This window comes from Panthera leo, chromosome B4 (assembly GCF_018350215.1).
Source record: "Panthera leo isolate Ple1 chromosome B4, P.leo_Ple1_pat1.1, whole genome shotgun sequence".
Classification (NCBI taxonomy): domain Eukaryota; kingdom Metazoa; phylum Chordata; class Mammalia; order Carnivora; family Felidae; genus Panthera; species Panthera leo.
In genome coordinates, this window is record NC_056685.1 from 317,651 (window position 1) to 342,461 (window position 24,811).

Sequence of the window (24,811 nt, forward strand, 5' to 3'; positions counted from 1 at the left end):
GGTCTGCGATTGACAATCTCCCCCTGCTGGCCAGAGAATCAGCAGTGTCTTACTTGTGGTACAAAGAACAAGAAAATAAGGAATCTGGGTTTGACATAGTCCTGAATTTGCACAGAGGGGCAGGAAATGAGCCCAGCCGCATGCACACTCTGCCTTCCTCTTAATGAGCTTACGTAGAGAGCACATGTCACCCTGAGTCACGGTTTTGTATGCTTCCCTGCGTTTCTGCTACCTGGTGGAGGCCGGGCTCACGGCCGTGACTGCACCCTGGGAGGGCCACAAACATGCAGCCTGGGTGTCTATCCTGCCTTGCCCGCACTTAGCCTGTCTTTAAAGGCGGCTTTGGGAACAGTGCCTACAGTCTCTAGAGAAGATTCTTGTCTTGCAGGGGTGCCAAGATTGTTACTCTTAACAGCCCAGTCATGACAGTCCCTGGGATCACGCAGACAGAGTAAGTGGGGGGCGGAAGCCCCTCTCACCTTCCAGCAATTCTTCAAAGTCATCAACAAAGAATTCCCGTAACGGCGGCCGCTTCGGTCGTTTGAGCGTATTGACGAGCTGTTGAATTTTCGCTGACACCCGGCTACTTACTGGCACCCCTGGAAAACAGAACCACCGACAGAAGAAGGACCAGTCAGTACCTCACCAGCTGAACAAGCAGCCACAGGAAAAATGGTCGTGACACCAGTGCCAGGGCCCCATATTGAGGGTCCTGCAATTGCCACCCAGGACACCCCACCCGGCAAGAGCTTGCCCCTGAGTAGATGTCAGGGTGCAGTGGTCCCACCAGCACCACAGGGTCTGCAGAGACCCCTGGAACGATGCTGCAGATGTCCTGCTGGGGTTGGGGGAGGGGCACCAGACCCTGGGCTGCACCCAATCACACCTCCCATTCCTGAAAGAGGATCTGCTCCCCTGTCCTTCTCCGATGGAGTTCTGAGAGCTGTCTCTGGAGACCACCAGCACTGCCCTCTCTGTGGCCAGAGTGGCCTGCCCAATGTGCCAGGCACATCCGTGGCAGGCCTGCACTCTGACTATCCAGTGGCCCTCGTCCATGCCTCAGTTTCTGCTCACCTGAGTGCATGTTCAGCCAGTGCTTCCTGAGCACAGCAATTTAAATGCTCTTAATTTTTTGCATAACCCAAAACACCAGGATACGGCACATATTCACATGTACACACAAAAATAAACTCCGTATCATAACAACATATTTCTTATCTACAACAACGAACATCATTTTGGAAACTGAATAAATGATTGCCAAAAAGGCAGAAAGATTTTTAAACGCCCCAAATTAACAAATACAAGGAGCATCAGGGTGCTGACATCCTCAAGCCAGACAAGAGTGTCCTTGTAGCACATTCTACTCCGCGGAGAGGTCCTGCAAGGGAACCAGGCTGGAAGGGGCTTTCCCGAAACCCTGGCAGAGCTGCCCTCCTCCTCCTCCTCCTCCTCCTCCTCCCCCTCCCCCACTGATGGTCACGTATCATAAAGACAGATCTCAGTGTCTGGAACAAATATGACAGATCTCAAGGAAGCTTTTTATCAAATAAAAAGCTTTTTCACAGATAGCTTCAAAATATATTGGGCACTTGCAGAATTGAAACATTAAATATTTTATAGTTTGGGAAACATACAAAGATATAGCACCCAGAATTCTCAATATCTAAACACAGTATTTCTCCATTAAGTGCCCCACTGAGTAGGTTCGGGTGAACGGAAGGTCGTCTCCCACTGCCACTGGTGCTCCGGCTCGGCCACAACACGCAAGAGTCCTCCTGAGGACCCCGCCCCGAGCCTGTGATGGCTTAGGGCTGGGAGGGTTCCAGAATCTGCTTTCTGACAAGGTCCTGGGTGACTCTGATACAGGGGTCATTGCATACAGAGAAACACAGGACACGGAGGACTCACGTGGTGTCAACGGGACAACATGAATTCACCTAGGGGAACAGACAAAGGCAGACTTCACAGACAACAGAGCTATTAAATGGTGACAAGAACAACAGTAACAACCGACTGGATACAGGATGACTTTTAACAGGGACACAAAGCAACACTGGCACTGCGAGCACCCCAGGGAAACCAGGGCGGCTCACCGACCCCAGGGGCGTGGGACTGGAACGAGGACTGGGCATGCCACCCGACACACAGGTCGGGGCCTTCCTCGCCAGCCCCAAACCACACAGTGCCACAGGACACACACCCAGAGGGATGGACAGCACACCAAGGCCACTCTGGCTGCCTTCACGAAAATCACATCTTACATCACCCCTGGGTCTACCGCGGCCTGGGAAGGGCTGAGCACATGGAAAGCAGAACAGAGCATGGGGTTGACGCCCAAGCCTGCTTCTCCAGACCGGGTCACAGAAACGGCCACCATACTCAGAATGTACTGACACAGAAGGACGAGGAATGAGGGAGAGCCCCCACTACTGTACTTGATCACCGCTGACATTTTTTTTTCCGATATGGAGGAAAAAACCCTCTTTCTTCAGAAGTCTAAAGCATCACACTAGCCCATACATGTCAATCATCGGTTTACATTTAACTTCACGTTATCCTTCTCCTAACTGCTCGTGGTCTTAACACTTCCATGCTAATTTCTTAACTGCCGAACCAACATTTGTTACTGATTAGCGAACACGTCAGACTCACAAAATTTCTGTTTTCTTCTCATGACTGAGTTCCCCCCACACTGATATTTTTTCCTACAAGGAAACACTCTTGGACAACTTGGAGATCGTTTGCATTTCTTGTCCCCGTGCCACCTTCCATGGGAGCCACGTAAAGAAGGTGATAAACCAGGTTCCGTGAGTCACTTTGTGTCTACAAGAAACACATCCAATCCTGCGCACAGAAGGGCAACCTACTAGAAATGAGGATTTATAAAGAAGGAAAAATGATTGTCAGAAGACCTACCATCGCCAGTCTCCATGAGCTCCGCGTTGCCATACTTTGGTGCTGTCCGTGATGTCGTTGAGCCTTGTGGCCTTTCTACTTGTATCGAGTGTTCTGAGGTGTAAGTGGTTACATCAGGAGGTGCAGAGTGATTTTCTATAAAGAAGCAAATTACAAGTTTTCGGATCATCGCAATGGAGTTATTCTGAAGGGTAAGTGAGCAAGGGGGCTTCAAAAACTGCCACATCCCAAGAAAGGGCCAAGAATCTGAGTCCAAGTGCGCCACAGAAGTGTCAGGACAAAGATTATGTCTAAGGCAATTTATACTTCTCAAGATGGAACCACGCTGGTACAATGATATTACAGCTGGAGCCGCATCAACGCAGCACTTTAAAATGACGTTTTCAAACAGCCAGTGGAAAGAGAAATATTTTAAGTTACGGGTTTGTTCATAAAGGGCAACTTCCTTGTCTGTCCTAACGGAGACAGTGAGGAGCTCAAGCTCTACAGGTAGAGAGCCTGGGGCTTGTATCCCAGCTTCCTCCAGGCCCCAGGGGGCGTGTCGGTGCCCTCCTCCACTAAATGGGAATGACATGGCCAGTCCCCTGCAGGGTACAGTGAATGGATTAAACACACGTAAAGCTCTTAAGATACTTTATGATAGAAGGTAAGCATTCAAGAAGTATTAGCTGTTCTATTTGTTTTAGCACGCATGATACTGAATAATCATTCCAAAGTATGTTTATAACCAGCATGTATCAGCGCGGTATCACCCACGAGACTGGCCCCAGTCCCTCCCCACCGCGACAGTCACTACGAAGGGAAGCACTCACTGGTTAAGTGGGGGAAGCACAATTTTTCTATTTACTAAATAAGGCATTAAGAAAAGTGTGTCAAGGAGACCATCAATGACATTTTGCATACCCTCAGTTCTAACCACGGGCATTATACCATTAACTATGATTTGGCTATCCTTACTAGGCAGCAGCTTGACCGGGTTTCTGTGGCTCCGCATGATTAGAAGCACATGCTCCGTAGCCGGCCTGTCTCCTCTGGATGTTGCCCCACTTCAGCACCACATACGAGGACTGTTTAAGCACTGAAACCACCAACCAAAAGCACAAGAAAGACGACAAACACGGTGCCAAACAGATCGTGTAAAGAACACTTTCTATAGTCCAAGGTGATAAAAGAGGTAGAGCGTTACCCTGTTGGCCCTCAGCGGGGAACACGCATGCCGGGGACTCAAACTTTAGCCGTTCTGCACATGTCCTCAGAGAACCGATTTACAGTTACAAATAGTTTGCCCAAGTAGGCGGGTCTGCAACTATGCACGCACGGAGACTGCGGAGTGACCGATTACGAAAGTGATCTCCTATCACGAGGGGACGCCACAGCGGAGGGAGATTAACACGCACCCCTAGGCAAGCTTCATGGGGGCAACCCCCCAGCGGCCAACACATCCCGATGTGCCTGGATGGTCCGAGGCATGCCGACCCTGCAGGCACACGGACACACCCATGGCCCGGGGAGCTGGGCTGCCGGCGTCACAGGGTTTGGTCGTCTGCTCGTCGCTGATCCCCTAGGACCAGTTACTAACCAACCTATGCTTTAGGGTCCTCCTCCGTAAAATGGGGATGGTGATGATAACACCTACCTTAAGCGGTAAACACACAGAGGCACCCAAGCGCTGCTACCATTAGGCGCACAGCACAGATGTTTGCCAAAGGGAGCCCGTGAACGCACCTGCAAGGGCAGCACAGGCAGGAGCAGAGCCCCAGATGGCAGCGGTCGTGCAGTCTGAACCCGGAATCTCCGCACGGCAGACAAGCGGACCAGAGCGCCAAGCACAGCCCGCAGCAGACAGCTGGGTTCTCCACGTCTCACCTCCCTTTTCCAGGAGTGTTTGCCCCCGCATGAGCTGAACTGTGTCCCCGCTAAGTCCCACGTGCCAGTCCTCACCCCGAGGGCCTCAGAATGCGAGTGCACACTGAGACGGGTCTTTAGAGGGGTCACCAGGTATCCTCCTGAGGTAGTCGGAACAGACGCACACAGAAGGACGACCACGAGAGGACACGGAGAGAGGGCGGCGTCTGCACGTCCAGCAGAGAGGCCTCCGGAGGAACCAGCCCTGCCCACACCCGGATCCTAGACTCCCCGCCTCCAGCAGGCAGGGCAGTGAACTCTGCTGGTTAAGCTCCAAGTCCAGGGTGCTTGTCACGGCAGCCAAAGCGGCCTCACACACCCCCAAAGGACAATTTCCTGGATCTTAGCTCAGAAAAGGAACACCTCTGACAAGGGCGAGTAGGCAGCTCTGTCCTGTCACCGAGCGACGTGTGGCAGGGGGACTCGTGTCGCCTCTTCAATGTCTGAGACGCCGTTTCCACCCTCCTTTTCAGCCCTACCCACGCTTCGACCAAAAAGACTTGCCTTGGCAGTAAGAACGCTGACTCTGTGGCTAAGCGGTACGCTCGCTGGGGTCTCCTATCTTGAATGAAGGCACAGCAGGCAGCAGAGCGAAATGACAAAGATCCAAGCCAGCCACCTAGCACGGAAGCGGAGAGGCGCTCACCGCGCTGGGGCCTCACTCAACGTTCGCGTGAACCTACATCGCCAGGCAGCCACGTGGCGGGCTCACGTCCGGGCGTGCCTACGTCGCCGGGCAGCCACGTCGCGGGCTCACGTCCGCGTGTGCCTACGTCACCAGGCAGCCACATCGCCGGCTCAGGTCCGCATGAACCTACGTCACCAGGCAGCCATGTCGCTGGCTCAGGTCCGCATGAGCCTACGTCACCAGGCAGCCACGTCGCCGGCTCACGTCCACGCGTGTCTACGTCACCAGGCAGCCACGTCGCGGGCTCACGTCCGCGTGTGCCTACGTCACCAGGCAGCCACGTCGCGGGCTCACGTCCGCGTGTGCCTACGTCACCAGGCAGCCACGTCGCGGGCTCACGTCCGCGTGTGCCTACGTCACCAGGCAGCCACGTCGCGGGCTCACGTCCGCGTGTGCCTACGTCACCAGGCAGCCACGTCGCGGGCTCACGTCCGCGTGTGCCTACGTCACCAGGCAGCCACGTCGCGGGCTCACGTCCGCGTGTGCCTACGTCACCAGGCAGCCACGTCGCGGGCTCACGTCCGCGTGTGCCTACGTCACCAGGCAGCCACGTCGCGGGCTCACGTCCGCGTGTGCCTACGTCACCAGGCAGCCACGTCGCCGGCTCAGGTCCGCGTGTCTACGTCACCAGGCAGCCACGTCGCCGGCTCACGTCCGCGTGAGCCTACGTCGCCAGGCAGCCACGTCGCGGGCTCACGTCCGCGTGTGCCTACGTCACCAGGCAGCCACGTCGCGGGCTCACGTCCGCGTGTGCCTACGTCACCAGGCAGCCACATCGCCGGCTCAGGTCCGCATGAACCTACGTCACCAGGCAACCACGTCGCCGGCTCACGTCCGCGTGAGCCTACGTCACCAGGCAGCCACGTCGCGGGCTCACGTCCGCGTGTGCCTACGTCACCAGGCAGCCACGTTGCCGGCTCACGTCTACGTGAACCTACGTCACCGGGCAGCCATGTCGCGGGCTCACGTCCGTGTGTGCCTACGTCACCGGGCAGCCACGTCGCGGGCTCACGTCCGCATGAACCTACGTCGCCAGGCAGCCACGTCGCCGGCTCATGTCCGCGTGTGTCTGTCACCAGACAGCCACGTCGCTGGCTCACGTCCGGGTGAACCTACGTCGCTAGGCAGCCGCGTCGTGGGCTCACATCCGGGTGTGCCTACGTCACCAGGCAGCCACGTCGCCGGCTCACGTCCGCGTGTCTACGTCACCAGGCAGCCACGTCGCGGGCTCACGTCCGCATGTGCCTACGTCGCCAGGCAGCCACGTCGCCGGCTCACGTCCGCGTGAGCCTACATCGCCAGGCAGCCACGTCGCGGGCTCACGTCCGCGTGTGCCTACGTCACCAGGCAGCCACGTCACTGGGCAGCCACGTCGCTGGCTCACTTTCTCCTGAGCCTACGTCACCGGGCAGCCAGGTCACCAGGCAGCCACGTTGCAGGCTCACGTCCACGTGAAACTACATCACCAGGCAGCCAGGTCACCAGGCAGCCATGTCGCCAGCTCCGCGTCCACGTGAACCTACGTCACCAAACAGCCACGTCACCAGGCGGCCACATCACTGGGAGTGGCCACTCAGGGCTGCGCAGCGAGGCGCGAACATTACAGGGTCTCCACTCTGAAACAGGGAAGTAACAATTCCAATGCATCTGGTGAGTAAGAAGTAGGAGCGGTGACAGTTGGGTGACTCCAAAATGCCTTCCAAATTTACTTCTACATCATCTCCCCTCCCTCTCAACCTGCTCACAAATCGCACATGTAGCCATGGTGGGGTCACTGCCCCCGCAGCCGGCATCCGGGAGGGCACCAGAGGACGCCGCGCTGCCGTGACACGGGGCTCCAGGGACTTAACTAGGCTGCCTCGAAGCCTGTGTGTGACAGGTGCTGGAAGCGCGGCTCAAGGACTGTAAGGCTCATCCGCTCCTGGGGTGAGGCCACAGAAGGCCACCTGCAGTAGGAGAACTTTGAGATCGTCAGACCAGGTCTCCATCTTCTGCGCAAGCGAGTTCACTGCTAATCAATTTCCCTGTACTTTTAAAATAAAGAAAAAATGGTGGCCATCCTCCAGCCACCTGTCAAGGGTCACCTCTGCTGTGAACCCCACCCAGAGCTGCCCCCACAGGTGGGTTCTGTATCATCCATGCCATAGGACTTTTGTCCCCAGCAGCAGATGGTTGCTTCAGAATCTGCAATGCATGATAGCACGGGAGGGGAGTGGTTGGGAGAGGGGTGAGAGGAAGGAGAGAGACAGAGAGAAAGAAGAGGGGGGAGGGAAGGAGAGAGGAGGGGGGGAGGGAAGGAGAGAGGAGGGGGGAGGGAGACAGAGGGACGGGGTTGGGACAGGGGGGAGAGAGGGGTGAGAGGAAGGAGAGAGAGAGAGGAGGGGGAAAGAGAGGAGAGGGGGAGGGAAGGAGGGAGGAGGGGGGTGGGAGGGGGTTGGGATGGGAGAGAGGAAGGAGAGAGAGGAAGGAGGGAGAGGGAGAGAGAGAGAGGAAGGAGGGAGAGGGAGAGAGAGAGGGAGAGAGGAGAGGGTGGGAGGGAGGGAGAGAGGAGAGGGTGGGAGGGAGGGAGGGGAGAGCAGAGGGAGGGAGAGAGGAGGGGGAGGGAGAGAGGAGGGGGAGGGAGAGAGGAGGGGGAGGGAGAGAGGAGGGGGAGGGAGAGAGGAGGGGGGAGGGAGAGAGGGGGGGGGAGGGAGAGGGGGGGGGGAGGGAGAGGGGGGGGGGAGGGAGAGGGGGGGGGAGGGAGAGGGGGGGGGAGGGAGAGAGGGGGGGGAGGGAGGGAGGGGGGGGGGAGGGAGAGAGGAGGGGGGAGGGAGAGAGGGGGGGGGAGGGAGAGAGGAGGGGGGGGGGGAGAGAGGAGGGGGGGAGGGAGAGAGGAGGGGGGGAGGGAGAGAGGAGGGGGGGAGGGAGAGAGGAGGGGGGGTGGGAGGGAGGGAGACGGAGGGAGGGGGTTGGGATGGGAGAGAGGAAGGAGGGAGAGAAAGAAAGAGGAGGGGGAGGGTGGGAGGGAGAGAGAAAGAGGAGGGGGTGGGAGAGAGAGAGGAGGGAGGGGGTTGGGACGGGGGGGAGAGGAAGGAGGGAGAGAGGAGGGAGGGGGTTGGGACGGGGGGGGGGGAGAGGAAGGAGGGAGAGAGGAGGGGGTGGGAGGGAGGGAGACGGAGGGAGGGAGTTGGGACAGGGGGGAGAGGAAGGAGGGAGAGAAAAGAAGTGGGGGAGGGAGAGAGGAGGGGGGAGGGAGGGAGATGGAGGGAGGGGGTTGGGACAGGGGGAGAGGAAGGAGGGGGAGAGGAAGGAGGGGGAGAGAGAGAAAGAGGAGGAGGAGGGAAGGAGAGAGGAGGAGGGAAGGAGAGAGGAGGGGGGTGGGAGGGAGGGGGTTGGGATGGGGGGAGAGGAAGGAGGGGGAGGAAGGGATAGGCGAGAGGAGGAAGGGGGTTGGGAGAGGAGTGAGGGAGGAAGGAAGGAGAGAGAAAGATGAGTGGGAGGGAGAGAGGAGGTAGGGGAGTGGGAAAGGAGGGGGGCATGGAGGGAGGCTGGTCTTCCGGCTGAACCTGGAAACTCCCTGCCTCCTGACCTAGCTCCTTCCAGCTCTCAAGGTCCAGACCCCTGGGTCCTTCTTGGTCGCTGAGGTTACTCCACCTGCCCGCATCCTCGGCACTTGGCCAAGGCTGAAGAAAGACTTCAAAGAATGAATGAACAGAACCTGAAGTAAATTAAGGATACCTGACAACCCGAGAGAAAATGCCTCTGGTTCTAACACCGGCAGACGTGTTAATTCTGACTGTATGCCTGGGGATCCCCAGGGTAAATGGTGATAGACCCCACTTTTTAAACCATATTAACTATTTTTCAGTCCCCAGACAGCTTCTAAGTGAAGAGAGGAACGGCAGAAAACCTGGTTTTGGCATGTAGAAGGCAACGTGCTTCAGGGCCACTGACCGACACAGATGATACACCACGGGCTTCCACTCGTGGAGAATGCTCCCCCGGAGTCCCCCCAACCTGACAACGTTACCGTGGAGAAGGGGGCAGTGGGGATCCCTGCTCCATGGCCCTGAGACCACTCTGTCCACCCCGCCGCTCCGGCCTGTGCGCCTTCCAGGTGGTTCCTCGATGAAACGGTGGTGGGGAGCCACACAGGACCTTCCCAGAGAGAAGGGGCCGGCCCTCACGAGAGTCAGAACATCAGCTTCCCGCCTGGGTCCGTCCTCCACGCACAACCGACTGGGAAAGAGGACTCCCCGCGGTGTCACCTGCGGAGTCTGCTGACCGGCTCCTGGTGGTGGTGACCCACTCCTGCCTTCCAGTTGGTAGGCACGATATCCACAGACTGGACCCGGACGTGGCTGCAGGACAGCCTGGCGGTTTATACGCCAGCACCTCTCCGGCCACAGTTCCGAGTCGGGGCCGACCTAGGACCGCCTCCCTCCCACACGATGCTACGTGATTCCGTGAAGGCGTGAGAGCCACCGTCAGGTCTCTGGAAGTGCACGCTAACATCGGAATGGGAGCCTTCGTCTTCACACAGGAGCCTCTGGATTTTTATATGCATGATTTCAAGTCCGCGATGAGAGGCGAGAATTGCCAGGAAGACCGCACAGACCTCAGGCCCTGTGGGGGTGTGATGGGGACACCGAAGTCTTCATTCTTCACGCAAAGTTTAACTGGGCTTTTGTCTGGAAAAGAGCTCTCCTCTGTTGTAACAGGCAGGGCCGCGCCCGAACGGAGACACCACAGGAGACAGGGAACCGGCACCATGAGCAGGCACCCCCACATCCCACAGGTCTGTGTCTGGTCCCGCTGACCACTGACCAGCCGGGTGCCCTGCAGTCTCATGTCAACTGTCCTGAGCCTTAGTCTCCTGACTGCAGAACAAGGCGGCCACCACCCCTCACCGGGCTGCAGGAACTGACAGGGCACCCTGACTCCCTGCTGCAGGCTTCCCTCCACCTTTTCCTCCCTTAGGTGGGAACCCTGCCCCGGGAAAGAACCTGTGAAACTCATGTGCATAAAGCCATAAATAATTGTGTTACTACTTTAAGAGTTAAATGTTGCAAAACACCAGAAAAGGCGCATCTCTCTCGTGAGCACCGAGTGACTGTGCAGGCCAGGGAGGTATTCCTGCTGAATGGCACACACAGCGCATGAAGGGTTAGGACACTTTGGGATCCAAAAATCTTTACTTTCATCCTAAGTATAAAATCCAAATAAGCAAAATTTTGAGAGGTGGAGGTCCCAGGCACACTTCTGCAAAGAGACAGGAGCAGACCTGTGTCCTAGTAACACTGAAGGAGCAACACACTCCAAACAGCATGGAGGGAAAGGACACGAGGGCACAGGGGCCGTCACGGTCCAGACGGAGGGTGAGGGGCCAGGAGCAGTCACGAGAGAAGAAGGTGTGCAACACATGTGGCAGCCAAACACCCAGAACGTGGACACGCGTGGTTCGTGGGAATGAGGAGCCGAGGATGCTAATGCCTGGAGCCTGCTCCTCCAGGGACCAACTCTTTGGCACGCTGGCCTTGGGGTGCAGGGGCCAGTGGGCCGTGTCGGGAGGCACTTGGAAACGGGGGCCGTGAAGGATTTCTTGGTGGGAGATGCAGATCTGAGCATCAGTGAAAAGCAGGTGGCCTTGAAGACCGCAAGTCATGTGTGAGTGCATGATGTCAGCGAGAATGTGGAGACACAAGGGCAGGACAGGAGCCACCTGGGGGGAGGGTAGGGACAGGAGGCCATGAGTGCCAGTGACACCCCCAGCTGGGTGGGAAAGAACCGACCTCCTGGGACCCAGCATCAGAGCAGAGGATGAGCCTTCGAAGAGCGAGCACCTCTGTCCAGAAAAGGAAACAGGAAGACACAGCAGAGACACGAGACATCTGCTGCTAAGGTGTCCGTGGTTACAGAATGTTCCCCAAGGAGATGGAAACACATGGGCGGTGACATTAGCTCCACGCCCCTGGTATTTCTGCAGGTATCAGCTTTATTTACTGTCACCTAAACGTGACACAGGGGTGAGAAGCCTGACAAGAGAGGAGGGTCCTTCTCACAAGCCGGGATTGTCAGCCCCAAATCACCAAAGGAGCCCCCCGAAACCTATAATGGATACCAGAGTCTCCACTCTGCCAGAGTTATCTGACACATGGTCCGGGTTCTCCTTCCGGCCGTCTCAGAAGCATGGTTTGCAATGCTCTGAACAGGAGTGTCAAAATTATGATCATAGGACAGCCTGCCACCCATTTTTATAAATAAAGTTTTACTGCCACACTGACATGCCCTCACGTTTCCAGATGCCTTGGTACTAGAGAGCAGAGAGGAGAAGTATCAGAGCACACTGCTGGGCCCATAAAGCCTCAGTCATTTACTCTCTGGCCCCGTGAAGGAAAAGCTTGCTGAGCCAGCTGTGTAGTCTAGCTGTGGGAGACAGAGCAGGGGGACCCCAGCTCAAGCGAGCGAGCTTTGCCAACATCACCATCCTTGACAGGTATTTGATGTTTTAAGACTAAGTGTCTGAAAAGTATCAATGCAGAGATTATGAGAGAATTCAGTACTTCAGATGATTATACATAAATACGTGAGGGTAAGTTATCAAGCGCTCAGAATAAATCCCTAGGAAAGAGGTGTCTACATACAAATACACAGCAGCCACACTCCGGGCTAATCACGCAACAAGCGTGTGGGAGTGGGAGCGCCCTCTGATCTCCACCGTAGCAGGATCAGATGCAGGAAACCTGATGAGAACCAGCTTGCTTACGTGGTACACAGCAAACACAGTGTTCACGTCGACGAATCCTAAAACACTCTGGAAACGGCAAGTACTTCTGTGAACCTCTGGCTAATGACAACACACCCAGCATACGCTAATGGAACCCCAGTGATGATGCCTCCGCTGTGTCGGTCAGCAAAGGGTGACACAGACCTCACCACCACGGTACCTGTGGCCACAAAATGAGAGACAAGAGCTCAAGCCAAAGTCTATTTGCTGAACGTACAAATTTTATTATAAATGTACAACTACATTATCTATTCTGCTTTGTTCTTACTTCTTCGTCTAGAAACGTACCAATAGTTTCTGCCCAAATTTTCCACTTCCGTGTAGTAACTAATTCATTTTCCTCTCACGCTTTTTGTGAACAAGCCTCCTGGAGTTTAAAAGCGTTCCGCTAATTTTCCTACTGAGTGACGCTCCTCGACTTTCGATACTGATACAGTACTTGAGGGGTGTTAATCCTGCCTGTTCCCGTTGTCTCAAGCATGTGACATGCACAGAGTTCTGAATGAATACCGCCTAGTAACGATCCACAACATTCTGGTACTCACTGGAACAAGAGCCCTTGCCTGAGGAGCGGGGAGCGACGTCACCCGGGGCCCTCTGCGTGGCATCCTGGAGGCCTCCATCCTCGCGACGGCACACCACGCGAGAACCCACAGGAAGCAGAGCCGCAGGGAGGAAAATCTCCTGGAGGGGGCTTTACACCATACACGGAGCGGGCCTGACTTTGGGGACACACGTGTGGGGTCCCTATGTACACGGTCAGGGTGAAAACCCGTGGGATTTTGCTTCAACAACAAGGTAGAACAGCCCACTTTGTGGCAGACCCTTGTTGACCTCTGTTGTCTGTAACCACCAGGCTTTCCTCCCCCAGTCAGGGAGCAGCAGGGCCTGTCCCTCCAGCAAGTATCTCACCGAGCGGGATGAGGGGTACGGCGCTGGTGGGCTTACTCTGTGAACACACACACTGTCTCATATGCAGGTGCACACACATTTACATATACACACTCTCACAACACACACAGGCACATTCTCTTGTGCGCACCCTCCCTCACACGCGCAGTCTCTCATACATACTTCCACACATATGTACACACACTCATATACACATGCACATGCACGTATACACTCCCAACACACTCATGCACCTTCTTACATTCTGCCCTCACACACCCACGGTCACACTCTCACACACCCTCACACTCTAGACTTCTCAGAGTCTCAACAAGAGGGTAGATGCTGCCAGTTCTAGGACTTTCCACGTTGTCTGCTTCGCCATGTAGCTGTAGGTCTCCTCTTCCTCGTTTTATTCTGTTTTGCCACTGCTTTCTTTCAAATTTTTCACACTGACAGAAAATTTCCAGGTACCCTAGGAACTGATCTTTGCGCCAAATTAGAGAGGACTGTGACGTCACGCTCCCAGCAGCTGTTTTTAGATTCTGCTGAGACATGAAGCACATGAGTCATGCAGCCTCTTACAGTCTGGATAAATCTAACCCTGCAACCGGACCTTCCTCCAGGACGTCACAGGTCACGTCACAAAGGGACAGCCAGATGCGGGGACGGTCCGTGTGTCTCACGGTAAAATTCTGAGGCTTCTTTACAAGGGAGGTGAGTCACACCGTACACACTCCCCCAGGTCGGGGTGAGCAGCGCAGGTGGACTGCCTTCCACGTCACACCACCCACATGGGAGCCACGCGACACGCACAGACACCCTCTCAGGTCCTGCAACACGCACGATGAAACCTCATCTCTTTCACGGGCACACGTCTCTGCGTAATTTTTAGCTTACTCTGATCCCAAACGGAGTTCTTGGTGCTCACAAAACTGTGTCACTGTCACCCAAGGATAGAAAAGTGAACTCTAATACGACCACTTGGCATTGGACTGTTACTTTACAAAAAGGCAGAATTTTCCTATTTTCTTTGTACTCACAACAGCTCTGAGAGGAACAAAGGAAGGAAATCGTTATTCTTTTTTTCCCCACTAAACAACTAGAGCAGGAAAAGGGGCTTCTGAAGCTGCCAGCAGCCATTCATGTGGCAACAGAGGCCAGAGCCAGCTCTCCTGACCGGCTGCCTGAGCATCTACAGTAGAATCGAGGGCGCACTGCTGACACTGTTACCAGCGAGGTTAACTCTAACTTCATTCAGAGCGAGTGCTCTTGGGGCAAAGTCCTAAGAAAGTGGTTTGAGTTTCTTTGAACTCTGCCAAGTAGCTAATAATCTAGAAATAAAAGCTTGTGCGTCTGAGATGTCTGTCGAGTACTTAATTCACTACCTTTACCTGTTTCCTAAATTTGGGCTTTCTGCAGACATGAGGTTTGCTGTGGCGAGGAGGGCATGGTGTCGACAAGCACCGTGAGGAGTGTGTGTCCTGTGAGCGAGGTGAGCCCTGCCCACATCGCTATTTTAATGGGGACCTTCCTGAGCTATCCCGGAACCACGTTCAAAGCACGTAGTTCACTCTGTGAAAGATTTTTATTGGGAGTTTAAAAACCTTAATCCACAACTAAAACTGGGTGAGAACAGATCTGGATGCCATACTCCTCCCGTCCACGCTGGATAAGGCCTCATTTCGCGGCACGCACCTCCTGTGTCTACGATTCAGACAGCACTGCGGCTCATCCAACGCCCTCTCTTTCCTGCTAGTAATTCTTACCCTCCTTTCACACTATTTTCAAACATCTCAAGCAACGCTTGAGAACGTTTCCTTTACGAGCAGGAAGCCCGACATCCTCGCTGTCAGGGACCCTGGGGGCAGTGAAAAGCCAACTTCACAAAACAGAAAAACGAAAGCAGCAAAGCAGCTGAAGGGTTGGAGCCGGGCTCTGTGCCGTCCCTCGAATGGATTCCGCGGCCGACATGCACAGATGAATCCACAGACACCAAGACCACGGCTACCAGATGGCCACCGGCTTCGGGACGACCACAGCGAGGCACTCACCTATGTGCGTCTGGGCCATGACGTCGGCCAGTCTGTGGGCGGCCCCGCTCCCCCCGCTTTGGGTGGAGGAGGAAGAGGTCGTGGACGTGGTGGAGCCGTGGATGGCCTGGCTGATCCAGTGCTCCATGTTGATGCTGCCCTGGCTGGAGGTGGGGGTCCCCTGGGAGTCTCCCTGCACCGAGCCTTCGTCTTCCGAGCCAGAAGAGGTATCTGCGAGAGACAGATCTGCTATGCATCACGGCAAAGAGACAAACACCAGGGCAAACACCACCAGCACACACTAACCGCCGATGCTTTGTGTTTCGACACTCTTGAAAAGTCACGCATCCCAGAGAACGAATTCTTTTTTGGTATAATGATTTTGTTCATCGAAAACACCTTAAATAAATACGCTACAAAAAGGGTTTTTTTGTTTTGTTTTGTTTTTTTGACATTACAATCTTGGGCAGAGACATACTCACCTATTTTCTTCACTCAGTTTGCGAAGAAGCCAACTGTTTCTAGGCATGCTTACAGCAAGCGAGAAGGATGGGGGCGGCATTTTCTCAGAGGCATTGAACTTCCATGTGTTTCAAAGTGTGACTATAGCCCTTGTTTAGACCTGAGGTACTTCTCTGGGCTGTATTGTTATGTTTATTAATTTTTGGCAGAGAGAGAGAGAGCGTGAGCTGGAGAGAGGCAGAGAGAGAGGGGGACAGAGGATCCAAAGCAGGCCCGTGCTGATATCAGCAAGCCTGACACGGGGGCTGGAACTTACAAATCGCGAGATCATAAGCTCAGCCGAGATCAAGAGTCGGACGCTCAACCGACTGAGCCAACAAGGTGCCCTCTGAGCTGTATTTTTAAATTTCGTGTGAGTCAAGGTAACCACGTCCCTCCCCAAAGAGTAAGGTGTCAGCAAGGATAGTGGTGTAGAAGTTAGAATGACTCCCATCTCTTTCCCACCAAGGCTTTGCTTCCTCCTCTGGTGAGGATAGTATGTCAGCACATTACATGAGTAAACTAAACGTATTTGCTTTAACGCTCATTTCTGTTAAATTTTTTCACTATTCACTTGATTTATCTTCTCTCTGAATACTGTGCAACTTGGATTGAGATCAAACACGTCACTTTTTTTCATTAAAAGTGATAGAACTATTTTTATGTAACACGATTTCCCTAGCAGCCGTGACGTTTTCAAGAATGAAATACTGGTATACTTGTAATTTAAACCCTCGTGTAAGAACAGCTTCTGGGTCCTACCACGGGTGAGGTACACCAGGAGGAAGGAGAGACCGGAGCAGCTCGAGAACATCTAAGGAGAACAAGGGAAATGACAATGTGTCTTAAATCAAGACACGGACTCGTTTTTTCCAACACAACAGTATTTGTGAAGGACATTTACATTCATATTTTATTATCATTGCGATATGGCCAAGCTCTCTGGAAAATTTTTGGAAGTTTGTTAGGAATTTGTTAGAAAAGCAGCAGTATCAGTAGAAGACCAACAAATTCTCTCCCTCTGCTCTGCTTTGTGAAATAGTGGGATTATAATTTAAAGAAAATGTACACATTTTTTTGTATTCAGGCTTAAGGCTTCTTTCGTTTTTGTTTTTGTGGTAAAATACAACATAAAACTTACCACTGTAACCATTAAGTAGAAATTCAGTGATACCAAATACACTTATAATCTGTGCAACTGTACCCACCATTTCAGTATTTCTCTTCATCTTGCAAATCTGAAACTCTGTCCCCGTTAAACAATGACCCTCCATTCTCCCTTCCCCAAAGGCCCTGGGAACCACCATTTTGCTTTCTCCTTATACAACTGGGGCCACTTTAAGTACCTCACACAAGTGTTTTCATACAGTATTTGTCTCTTTGTGTGTGGCTCATCTCATTCTGCGTAACATCCTCAAGGCTCATCCATATTGTGGCACACTGCACAATTTCTTTCCTAAGGGTGAATGATAACCTACTTCACGTATGTAGCACATTTTGCTTACATGTCCATCTGTGGACAGACAAGGGGTTGCTTCCATGTCTTAGCTATTTTGAATAATGCTATGAATATGAGTGTACAAATACCTCTTTAAGATATTTCAATTCCTTTGGGTACAGACCCAAAAGTAGAATTGCTGGGTCATGTAGCATTTTTTAAGTAACTGCCATACTTTTTGCCATAGAGGTGTTCCCACCAATAGTGCACAAAGGTTTGAATTTCTCCCCATCCTCACCAACCACTGGTAATTTTCTGGTTTCTGACAGTAGCCATTCTAGTGGGTGTGAGGTCGTATCTCATTGCAGTTTTGACTTGTGTTTCCCTAATGACCACTGATGCTGGGCATTTTTTCATGCTATTATTGGCCATCTGTATCTCATCTGGAAAAACGTTCAAGTCCTCAGACTTATGATTTTTGAGAAACGCACATACCCCTACATCCATCCAAATATTATTATCCCCCCAAAAAGTATTCTTATGCTTCTTTACTGTGATCCTGTCAATCGATGCAGAAAAGGCCTTTGACAAAATCCAGCACCCTTTCTTAATAAAAACCCTCGAGAAAGTCGGGATAGAAGGAACATACTTAAACATCATAAAAGCCATTTATGAAAAGCCCACAGCTAACATCATCCTCAATGGGGAAAAACTGAGAGCTTTTTCCCTGAGATCAGGAACACGACAGGGATGCCCACTCTCACCGCTGTTGTTTAACATAGTGCTAGAAGTTCTAGCATCAGCAATCAGACAACAAAAGGAAATCAAAGGCATACTGTCAATCTTTCATTCCCACCCCGCCCTTTCACAAGAAAACTACAGAAAAATATCCCTCATGATACAGACACAAAAATCCTCAAAACATATTAGCTAACAGAATCGAGCAAAATATAAAATGGATAGTACACATCAGGACCAAGTGGTGACATTCAAAAGTCAATTAACGTTATGCACCATATTAGTAGGATAAAGGGACAAAAACCCTAAGTTAACTTTCAAAGTCACAGAAAAAGCATTTCACAAAATCTAAAACTAACTTATGATAAAACCTTTCAACAAAGCAGGAATAGAAAGAAATTTTCTCTACCTGACACAGGGCATCTGTGAAAACTCATAGCTAACACTGTATTTAATGTTAAAAGATTAAACGTGCAGCCCCTAAAATCAAGACTAAGGTAAGGATGCCCCCTCTTACCACTCCTATTCAACATTATTTGCAAACCTCCAGCCAGTGAAATAAAGCAAAAAGAATAACTTCAAGGCATCCAGATTGGAAAGGAAACACTGAAACTGTCTTTAATCAATTTAATATGATCTTTTATGTAAAAAGTCCCAAGGAACACAACTAAATTCTTCAATTAATAAATTTAGCAAGGTCACGGAATACAAGATAAAGATACAAAATATCTTTATATAGATACTAGACACAATTAATGGAAGACAAAACATAGTTTGAAAATTGTGAATCTGGTACAGGATTTGTATTCAGATTATATGAAGAACTGTTAACTAGTGAGGAGACAACTCATATAAAAAATGGGAGAGTGTGAACACTTAACCAATGAATATATACAAACAGCAAATAGGCCCATTAAGAAAATGCAAATTAAAACCACAATGAGATAACATTTCATATCTACCAGAATGGCTACAATAAAAAATACTGACAATATAAACATTCGTAAGGATGTTGAGAAACAAATCCTCCTACATTGCTGGTGAGAATGTAAAATGGCAGTACCCATATAGAAACAATTTGGCAGTTTCCTGAAAGTTAAGCATAAAATAACTATAGGATTCGTTAAGAAATGATCTATGTTGATGCAAACATATGTACATAAATGTGGAGAGCAGTATTATTCATAACAGCCAAAAGCTGGAAACAAGCTCAATATCTACCAACTAGTCATGGGTAAACAAAACCCATGTGGTGTACCTAACAGGATACAATTCAACAAGAAGGAATGAACTGATGATATGCATGCTACAACATGGAAGATGCTCAAAAAATTATGCTAAAGAAGATGCAAAAGAACATATCTTTTCGTTTTATTTACAAAATTTCCAGAATATTTACAGAGGCATAGAAATCAGATCAGAGGCCCCTGTGAGTGAATGTTATAAGGGGAATTAACTGCAAATGGGCACAAGGAAACTTGTGGAGTGGTGGAAATGTTCTAAAACGAGATTATGGCCATGACAGCATTATCTATATATTTATTAAAAATCACTCAGTCACACGCTTACAATAGGTTAATTTTGTGGAATGCGAATTACACCTCAAGAAATGTATTAAAGACGAATGTGTGTTCCACAGTAGTTGAGTATAAGATTCTGTGAACGGTGACCGCATCAAGCTGGATGACCGTGTTGTTTTGACCCGTTATTAAGACGGGTATTTTTTAAATCTCTAGTTATTATTCTTGACTCTTCTATTCCCCCTCACTATTCCAGCTTCTGCTTTCTAAGCTATACTGCTCTTTTATGTATGCAGGTATTCATTATTACATCCTACTGATAAATTGTTCACTTTCCATTATGTAAGGTCCCACTTTATATCTTGTATTACTATGTCTTGCCATCTATTTTGATATTAAGAAAGACTTGTATGCTTTATATTTAATGTTTCAACCTTGTATTTTTAACTACCTTCATTTTTGATTTAAATGTGTCCTGGCTGGATCAGTGGGTAGAGCATGTGACTCTTGATCTCAGGGTTGTGAGTTCGAGCCCCATGTTAGGGGTGGAGTTTACTTTAAAAAATACGGCTGTATCTCTTATAGAAGACATATAGATGTATCTTCTTTTTTTTATCCAGTCTGACAATCTCAATATTTTAATTGGGTGTTTGGTCCATTTATAATTATCATAATCACTGATATAAATGTGCTAAAATTGAGCATTTTGCTATTTTTCATTCATTCCACCTATTTTTTATATCTGTTGATTTTTCCTATGTTCTTTAACCACATTTTTTTAGTTTCATTTTATGTCTTCTATTAAATCTTACTTGTACTTTTTTTTTAGTGGTTGATGTAAGACTAACAGGTATGCATCCTTAATGGGTCTATATGGGGTCAATATTCTGTTTATTCTTCAAATCTGACACCATAAACTTTTTCTTTCACCTCTACTCCCAATACACCTGACACTACTCATTTTCTACTGTTCACATTCTACCTACTTCACAAAAGTAATAGCCACACAACAGTATAATTCCACTCACCCCTCCTTATTGTTTTAAAGCAAATTACAAGAGGAAAACATAGTATTCTGTTTGCCCAATTATTAACTATTTCCAGTGTTTTTTCCTTTTTACCGATTACATTTTTCATCTAACATCATTTCCCATCAGCCTAAACGACATCCGTTAGCGTGTTTGCAGCGCAGTCCTCCTGGCACTATATTCTCTCACTTTTCATGTCTCATTATGTCTTCATTCCATCCTTGTTTATTAAGGATACTTTCTCTGAATATGAGTTTTTTTTTCCCTTTAGGACTTTAAATATGTCTTTATACTGTCTTCCAGTCTCTATAGTGTCTTTATGTAGGTCATTCATCATTCATATGATGTGCTCTTGTATGTAGTATAGGTTTTCCTCCAATTACTTTCAAGATTTCCTCTTAATCATGGGATTTCAGCACTTTGACCATTGTGAACTGAGGTATGATTTTTTTTAACTTATCCTGCTTTGGGTTCACTGAACTTCTGGGATCTATAAGGTGGATTTTATAGCAGTCTGAGAAGTTCTCGACTATTGTTTCTTCAAATATTTTTTTCTGCCCTCTCCTTTTTTCCTTCTTGGGTTCCAAATAAGTGGGTAACATTGTACCATAATACTTGAGGTTCTTCTGTTAACTTTAATTATGTCTCCCTGCTCTTCAGTTTGGTTAATTTCTCTTCATGTCTCTTCAGGTTTACAGACACCTTCATCTTCCTCCTTCTCCAATCTGATGTTAAGCCAATCCAGTGAAGTCTCACCTTCGTGAGAACTTTACTGTTCTAGAGTCTCCATTAATTTAAAAAAAAGTATTTTTCCCTTTCTCTACTCAGCTACATATTGAGACAATATTTTCCTTCAGTACTTTAACATATTTTGATTCCCTGAATGTTTATAATCAGATTTTAAAACTCCATCTTCCACTATATCAAACATCTAAAACCAGAGCTCTCCAACAGAAATAGGAGTCTTATAACATAGTTTTAAACTTTCTAGTAGCCACGTTAAAAAATAAATAGATACAATTAACTTTTTAAATGTATTTTTATTTATCACTAAATATTCCAAATACTGTTGCTTTAATAAATAATAAATATGAAAATTAAATACCTTCCAGTGATTTTTTCATATTAACTCTTCAAAATCTGGCATGAATTTCACACTTACAGCAAATACAACTGACACCACCCACAGATGATTAGTGGTTACCAAGAGCACAATGAGGCCATCTTATGTTCATTTTATGTTGACTCCTTTTTCTGTGGCCACAGATCACATTTCCTGTATCTCTTCATATCTAGTGACTGTTTACCGAGCGGTACACATTGTGGATGGTATGTGGAGGAGACTCTGGATTCTATAATCTTCCTCTAAAGCCTTGTGATTCTTATTTTAGGAAGCAGTCGGACGTTGAGCAGACGTGGAGTGATTCTTTGCTAGTGTGGATCTGCAGAAAGCTCCAATCCTGTCATCTGCCTGAACTCAGATCTCTGCCTCCTCAACTTAGCAGAACTACTGGCCTTGCTTAGATCTCAATCACTGGGCCATGGTCTAAAAACTTCTCCAGGCAGAAAGAAAACTGTGAACTGTGGGGCTCACCTCACAAGTTTTCCTGCTCTCAGGTTAGTCTCTCACTGCTGGATGTCCGTGGCTTAAAAACAGCTGCCCCATTCATTCGGGGAAGTTTTATAGTTATTTACAGTGCATGGGTTAGTCCAGTACAGTTATTTCATTATGAATAGAAACAGAATTGCTGGCAAATTCTTATTATATTTTTAAATGTGAAAACTAAAGGAAAGCTTCACCTGTAAAAGACTGTCAGTGTAACAGTGATACTGGTTGGTTACACTGGTCAGTGACCAGTCATTTCACAGAGAAATTATGTATTTCAGGAATATGCTCTGAAGATCAGAGGACATGAGATGAGTTTTAACTCATCAGTGTTAAAGCAACAAAGGAAAAAAGAATGAGAGAAAATAGAGCTCAGCCCCAAGGTTTTGGTCAAGCAAGTATGGTTATAAACAGGTAGAGTACTGCTACGCACAGAACAGGTTGTAAATAAAAATTTTATGATGATGGAGCTGGCATTTGATTGTATGAAACTATCCCATGTGATATTATCACCAGGACCTCTGAATGACAGTTTACAAAATGTATTACACGGTATACAAGAAAGGGCTAACTAAATGGAAATATTTCACCAAAATTATACTCCCAGTAACGTTCTTTTATATTTCGTAAAGATATACGTACAATGTTTGATTTCCTAAAGTTTTGTCTTTCATCATGTACAATAAAATAACATTTCTGAGGATGGGTTCAATGTGTGAAAAGGCACATACATAATCACACTGTTTCTTGCATTTTAAACTCAACATTTCTCATAAAAAATGTAGCTCAGAAAAACGTCAATCTCTTTGAATGCTGTCTAGTTCCAAACATCTAGTTAAAATATTTTAAGTGGGTTTGTTATCCTTGTAAGTGCATTCTGTTACAAAAACACATACAAAATAAAACTTTTCACCACATTAGCAGAACAGAGAGTCCAGAAATGAACCCCTGTTTATATGGTCAACTAATCTATGACAAAGGGGGCAAGAATATGCAATGGAGAAAAGACAGTCTTTTTTTTTTTATATTTATTTTTGAGAGAGACAGAGAGAGACACAGACGGACGGGTGCACACAGAGTGCAAGCAAGGGAGGGGCAGAGAGAGATAAGGAGACACAGAATCTGAAGCAGGCTCCAGGAGCTGAGCTGTCAGCACAGAGCCTAACTCAGGGCTCGAATTTGTGAACCGCGAGATCATGACCTGAGCTGAAGTCGGGTGTTTAACTGACTGAGCCACCCAGACGCCCTAAAAAGACAGTCTCTAACAAATGGTGTTGGGAAAACTGGACAACAGATAAAAGAGTGAAACTAAACCACTTTCTTATACCACACAAAAATGAACTCACAATGGATTACAGACCTAGATGTTTAGATGTGACATCTAAAACCATAAAACTCCTGTAAAAAAACAGCCAGTAGACTCCTAGACATAGGTCTTAGCAATATTTTTTGGACATGTCTCCCCACACAAGGGAAACAAAAGCAAAAATAAGGAATTAAGACTATACAACTGAAAAGCTTTGCACAGTGAAAGAAAGCTTTGCACAGAAAAAGCAACCTACTGAATGGGAGAAGATATTTGTAAATCATGTATCTGATAAGGGGTTAATATCCAAATAAATATATAAAGAACTCATAAAACTCAAGACCAAAAAATAATAATAATCCAAACTATCTGAGTAAAAATGGGCAGAGGACCTCAAAAGACATTTTCCAGAGAAGACAAAAGATGGCCAACACATGAAAAGATGCTCATCATCACTCACCATCAGGGAAATGCAAATCAAAATCAGGTATCACATCACATCTGTCATAATGGCTAGTATCAAAAAGACAATAAATCACAAATGTTGGCGAGGATGTGGAGAAAGAGGAAGCCTCTTTCACTCTTGGTGGGAACGCAAACTGGTGCAGCCACTGTGGAAAACAGTATGGAGGTTCCTCAAAAAACAGAACTATCATATGATCCAGCAATTCTGCTTCTGAGTATTTATCAGAGGAAAATGAAAATACTAATTCAAAAAGATAAATGCACCCCTATGTCTTTTGTTGCATTATTTACAATAAGCAAGATATGGAAGCAACTTAAGTGTCCAGCATATGATGAATGAAGATGTGCTATCCGTACAATGGAATATTAGTCATATAAAAGAATGAAATCTTGCCATTTGCAACAACATGGGTGTGCCTAGAAGGCATTATACTCAGTGGAATGTCAGAGAAAGACAAAATACTGTAAGATTTCACTTGTATATGGAATCTAAAAACCGCAACAAATGAACAAAAACCAGAAACAGACTCAAATATGGAGAACTGGTGGTTCCAGAGGGGAGGTGGGTTGGGGGATAGGCAGAATAGGTAAAGAGGATTAGAAGTTACAAACTTCCAGGAGCACCTGGGTGGCTCAGTCGGTTAAGCGTCCAACTTCAGCTCAGCTCAGGATGTCCCAGTTCATAAGTTTGAGCCCCGCATCAGGCTCTGTGCTGACGGCTCGGAGCCTGGAGCCCATCTCAGATTTTGTGTCTTCCTCTCTCTCTCTGCCCCTCCTCTGCTCACATTCTGTCTGTCTGTCTCTCTCTTTCAAAAATAAACATTAAAAAAAAGAAGTTACAAACTTCCAGTTATGAAATAGAGTCACGGAAACAGAAGGTGCAGCATCGGGAATACGGTGACTAACACTGCACTAACTTCATATGGCGACACGGTGACCACACATCACAGGGAGCACTGAGTAATGTGCATAAATGCTGAATCACTATGTTGTACACATCTCTGAGT

The 24,811-nt window shown here is 48.8% G+C and overlaps 1 protein-coding gene and 1 long non-coding RNA gene across 9 annotated transcripts in view; one reads left to right on the plus strand and one right to left on the minus strand.

Moving 5' to 3' along the window:
* Positions 1-24,811, minus strand: part of DIP2C (disco interacting protein 2 homolog C) — a 412,233-nt gene that overhangs the window by 140,646 nt on the left and 246,776 nt on the right. For 6 of the 8 annotated variants that reach the window (XM_042944702.1, XM_042944701.1, XM_042944703.1 and 3 more), the window contains 3 exons: positions 15,224-15,433; positions 2,920-3,054; positions 480-599 (listed from right to left, as the gene is read on the minus strand). In XM_042944702.1, the coding sequence (XP_042800636.1) occupies positions 480-599; positions 2,920-3,054; positions 15,224-15,433 (465 nt within the window). Of the gene's footprint in view, positions 1-479; positions 600-2,919; positions 3,055-3,876; positions 3,958-11,283; positions 11,361-15,223; positions 15,434-24,811 lie in introns of those variants that run through there. The other 2 variants (XM_042944707.1, XM_042944706.1) reach the window with 2 other exon arrangements.
* Positions 6,691-15,174, plus strand: LOC122223789. The gene is made up of 3 exons (XR_006204476.1): positions 6,691-7,632; positions 9,360-13,076; positions 13,629-15,174. It is a non-coding gene; the product is annotated as an uncharacterized LOC122223789 (long non-coding RNA).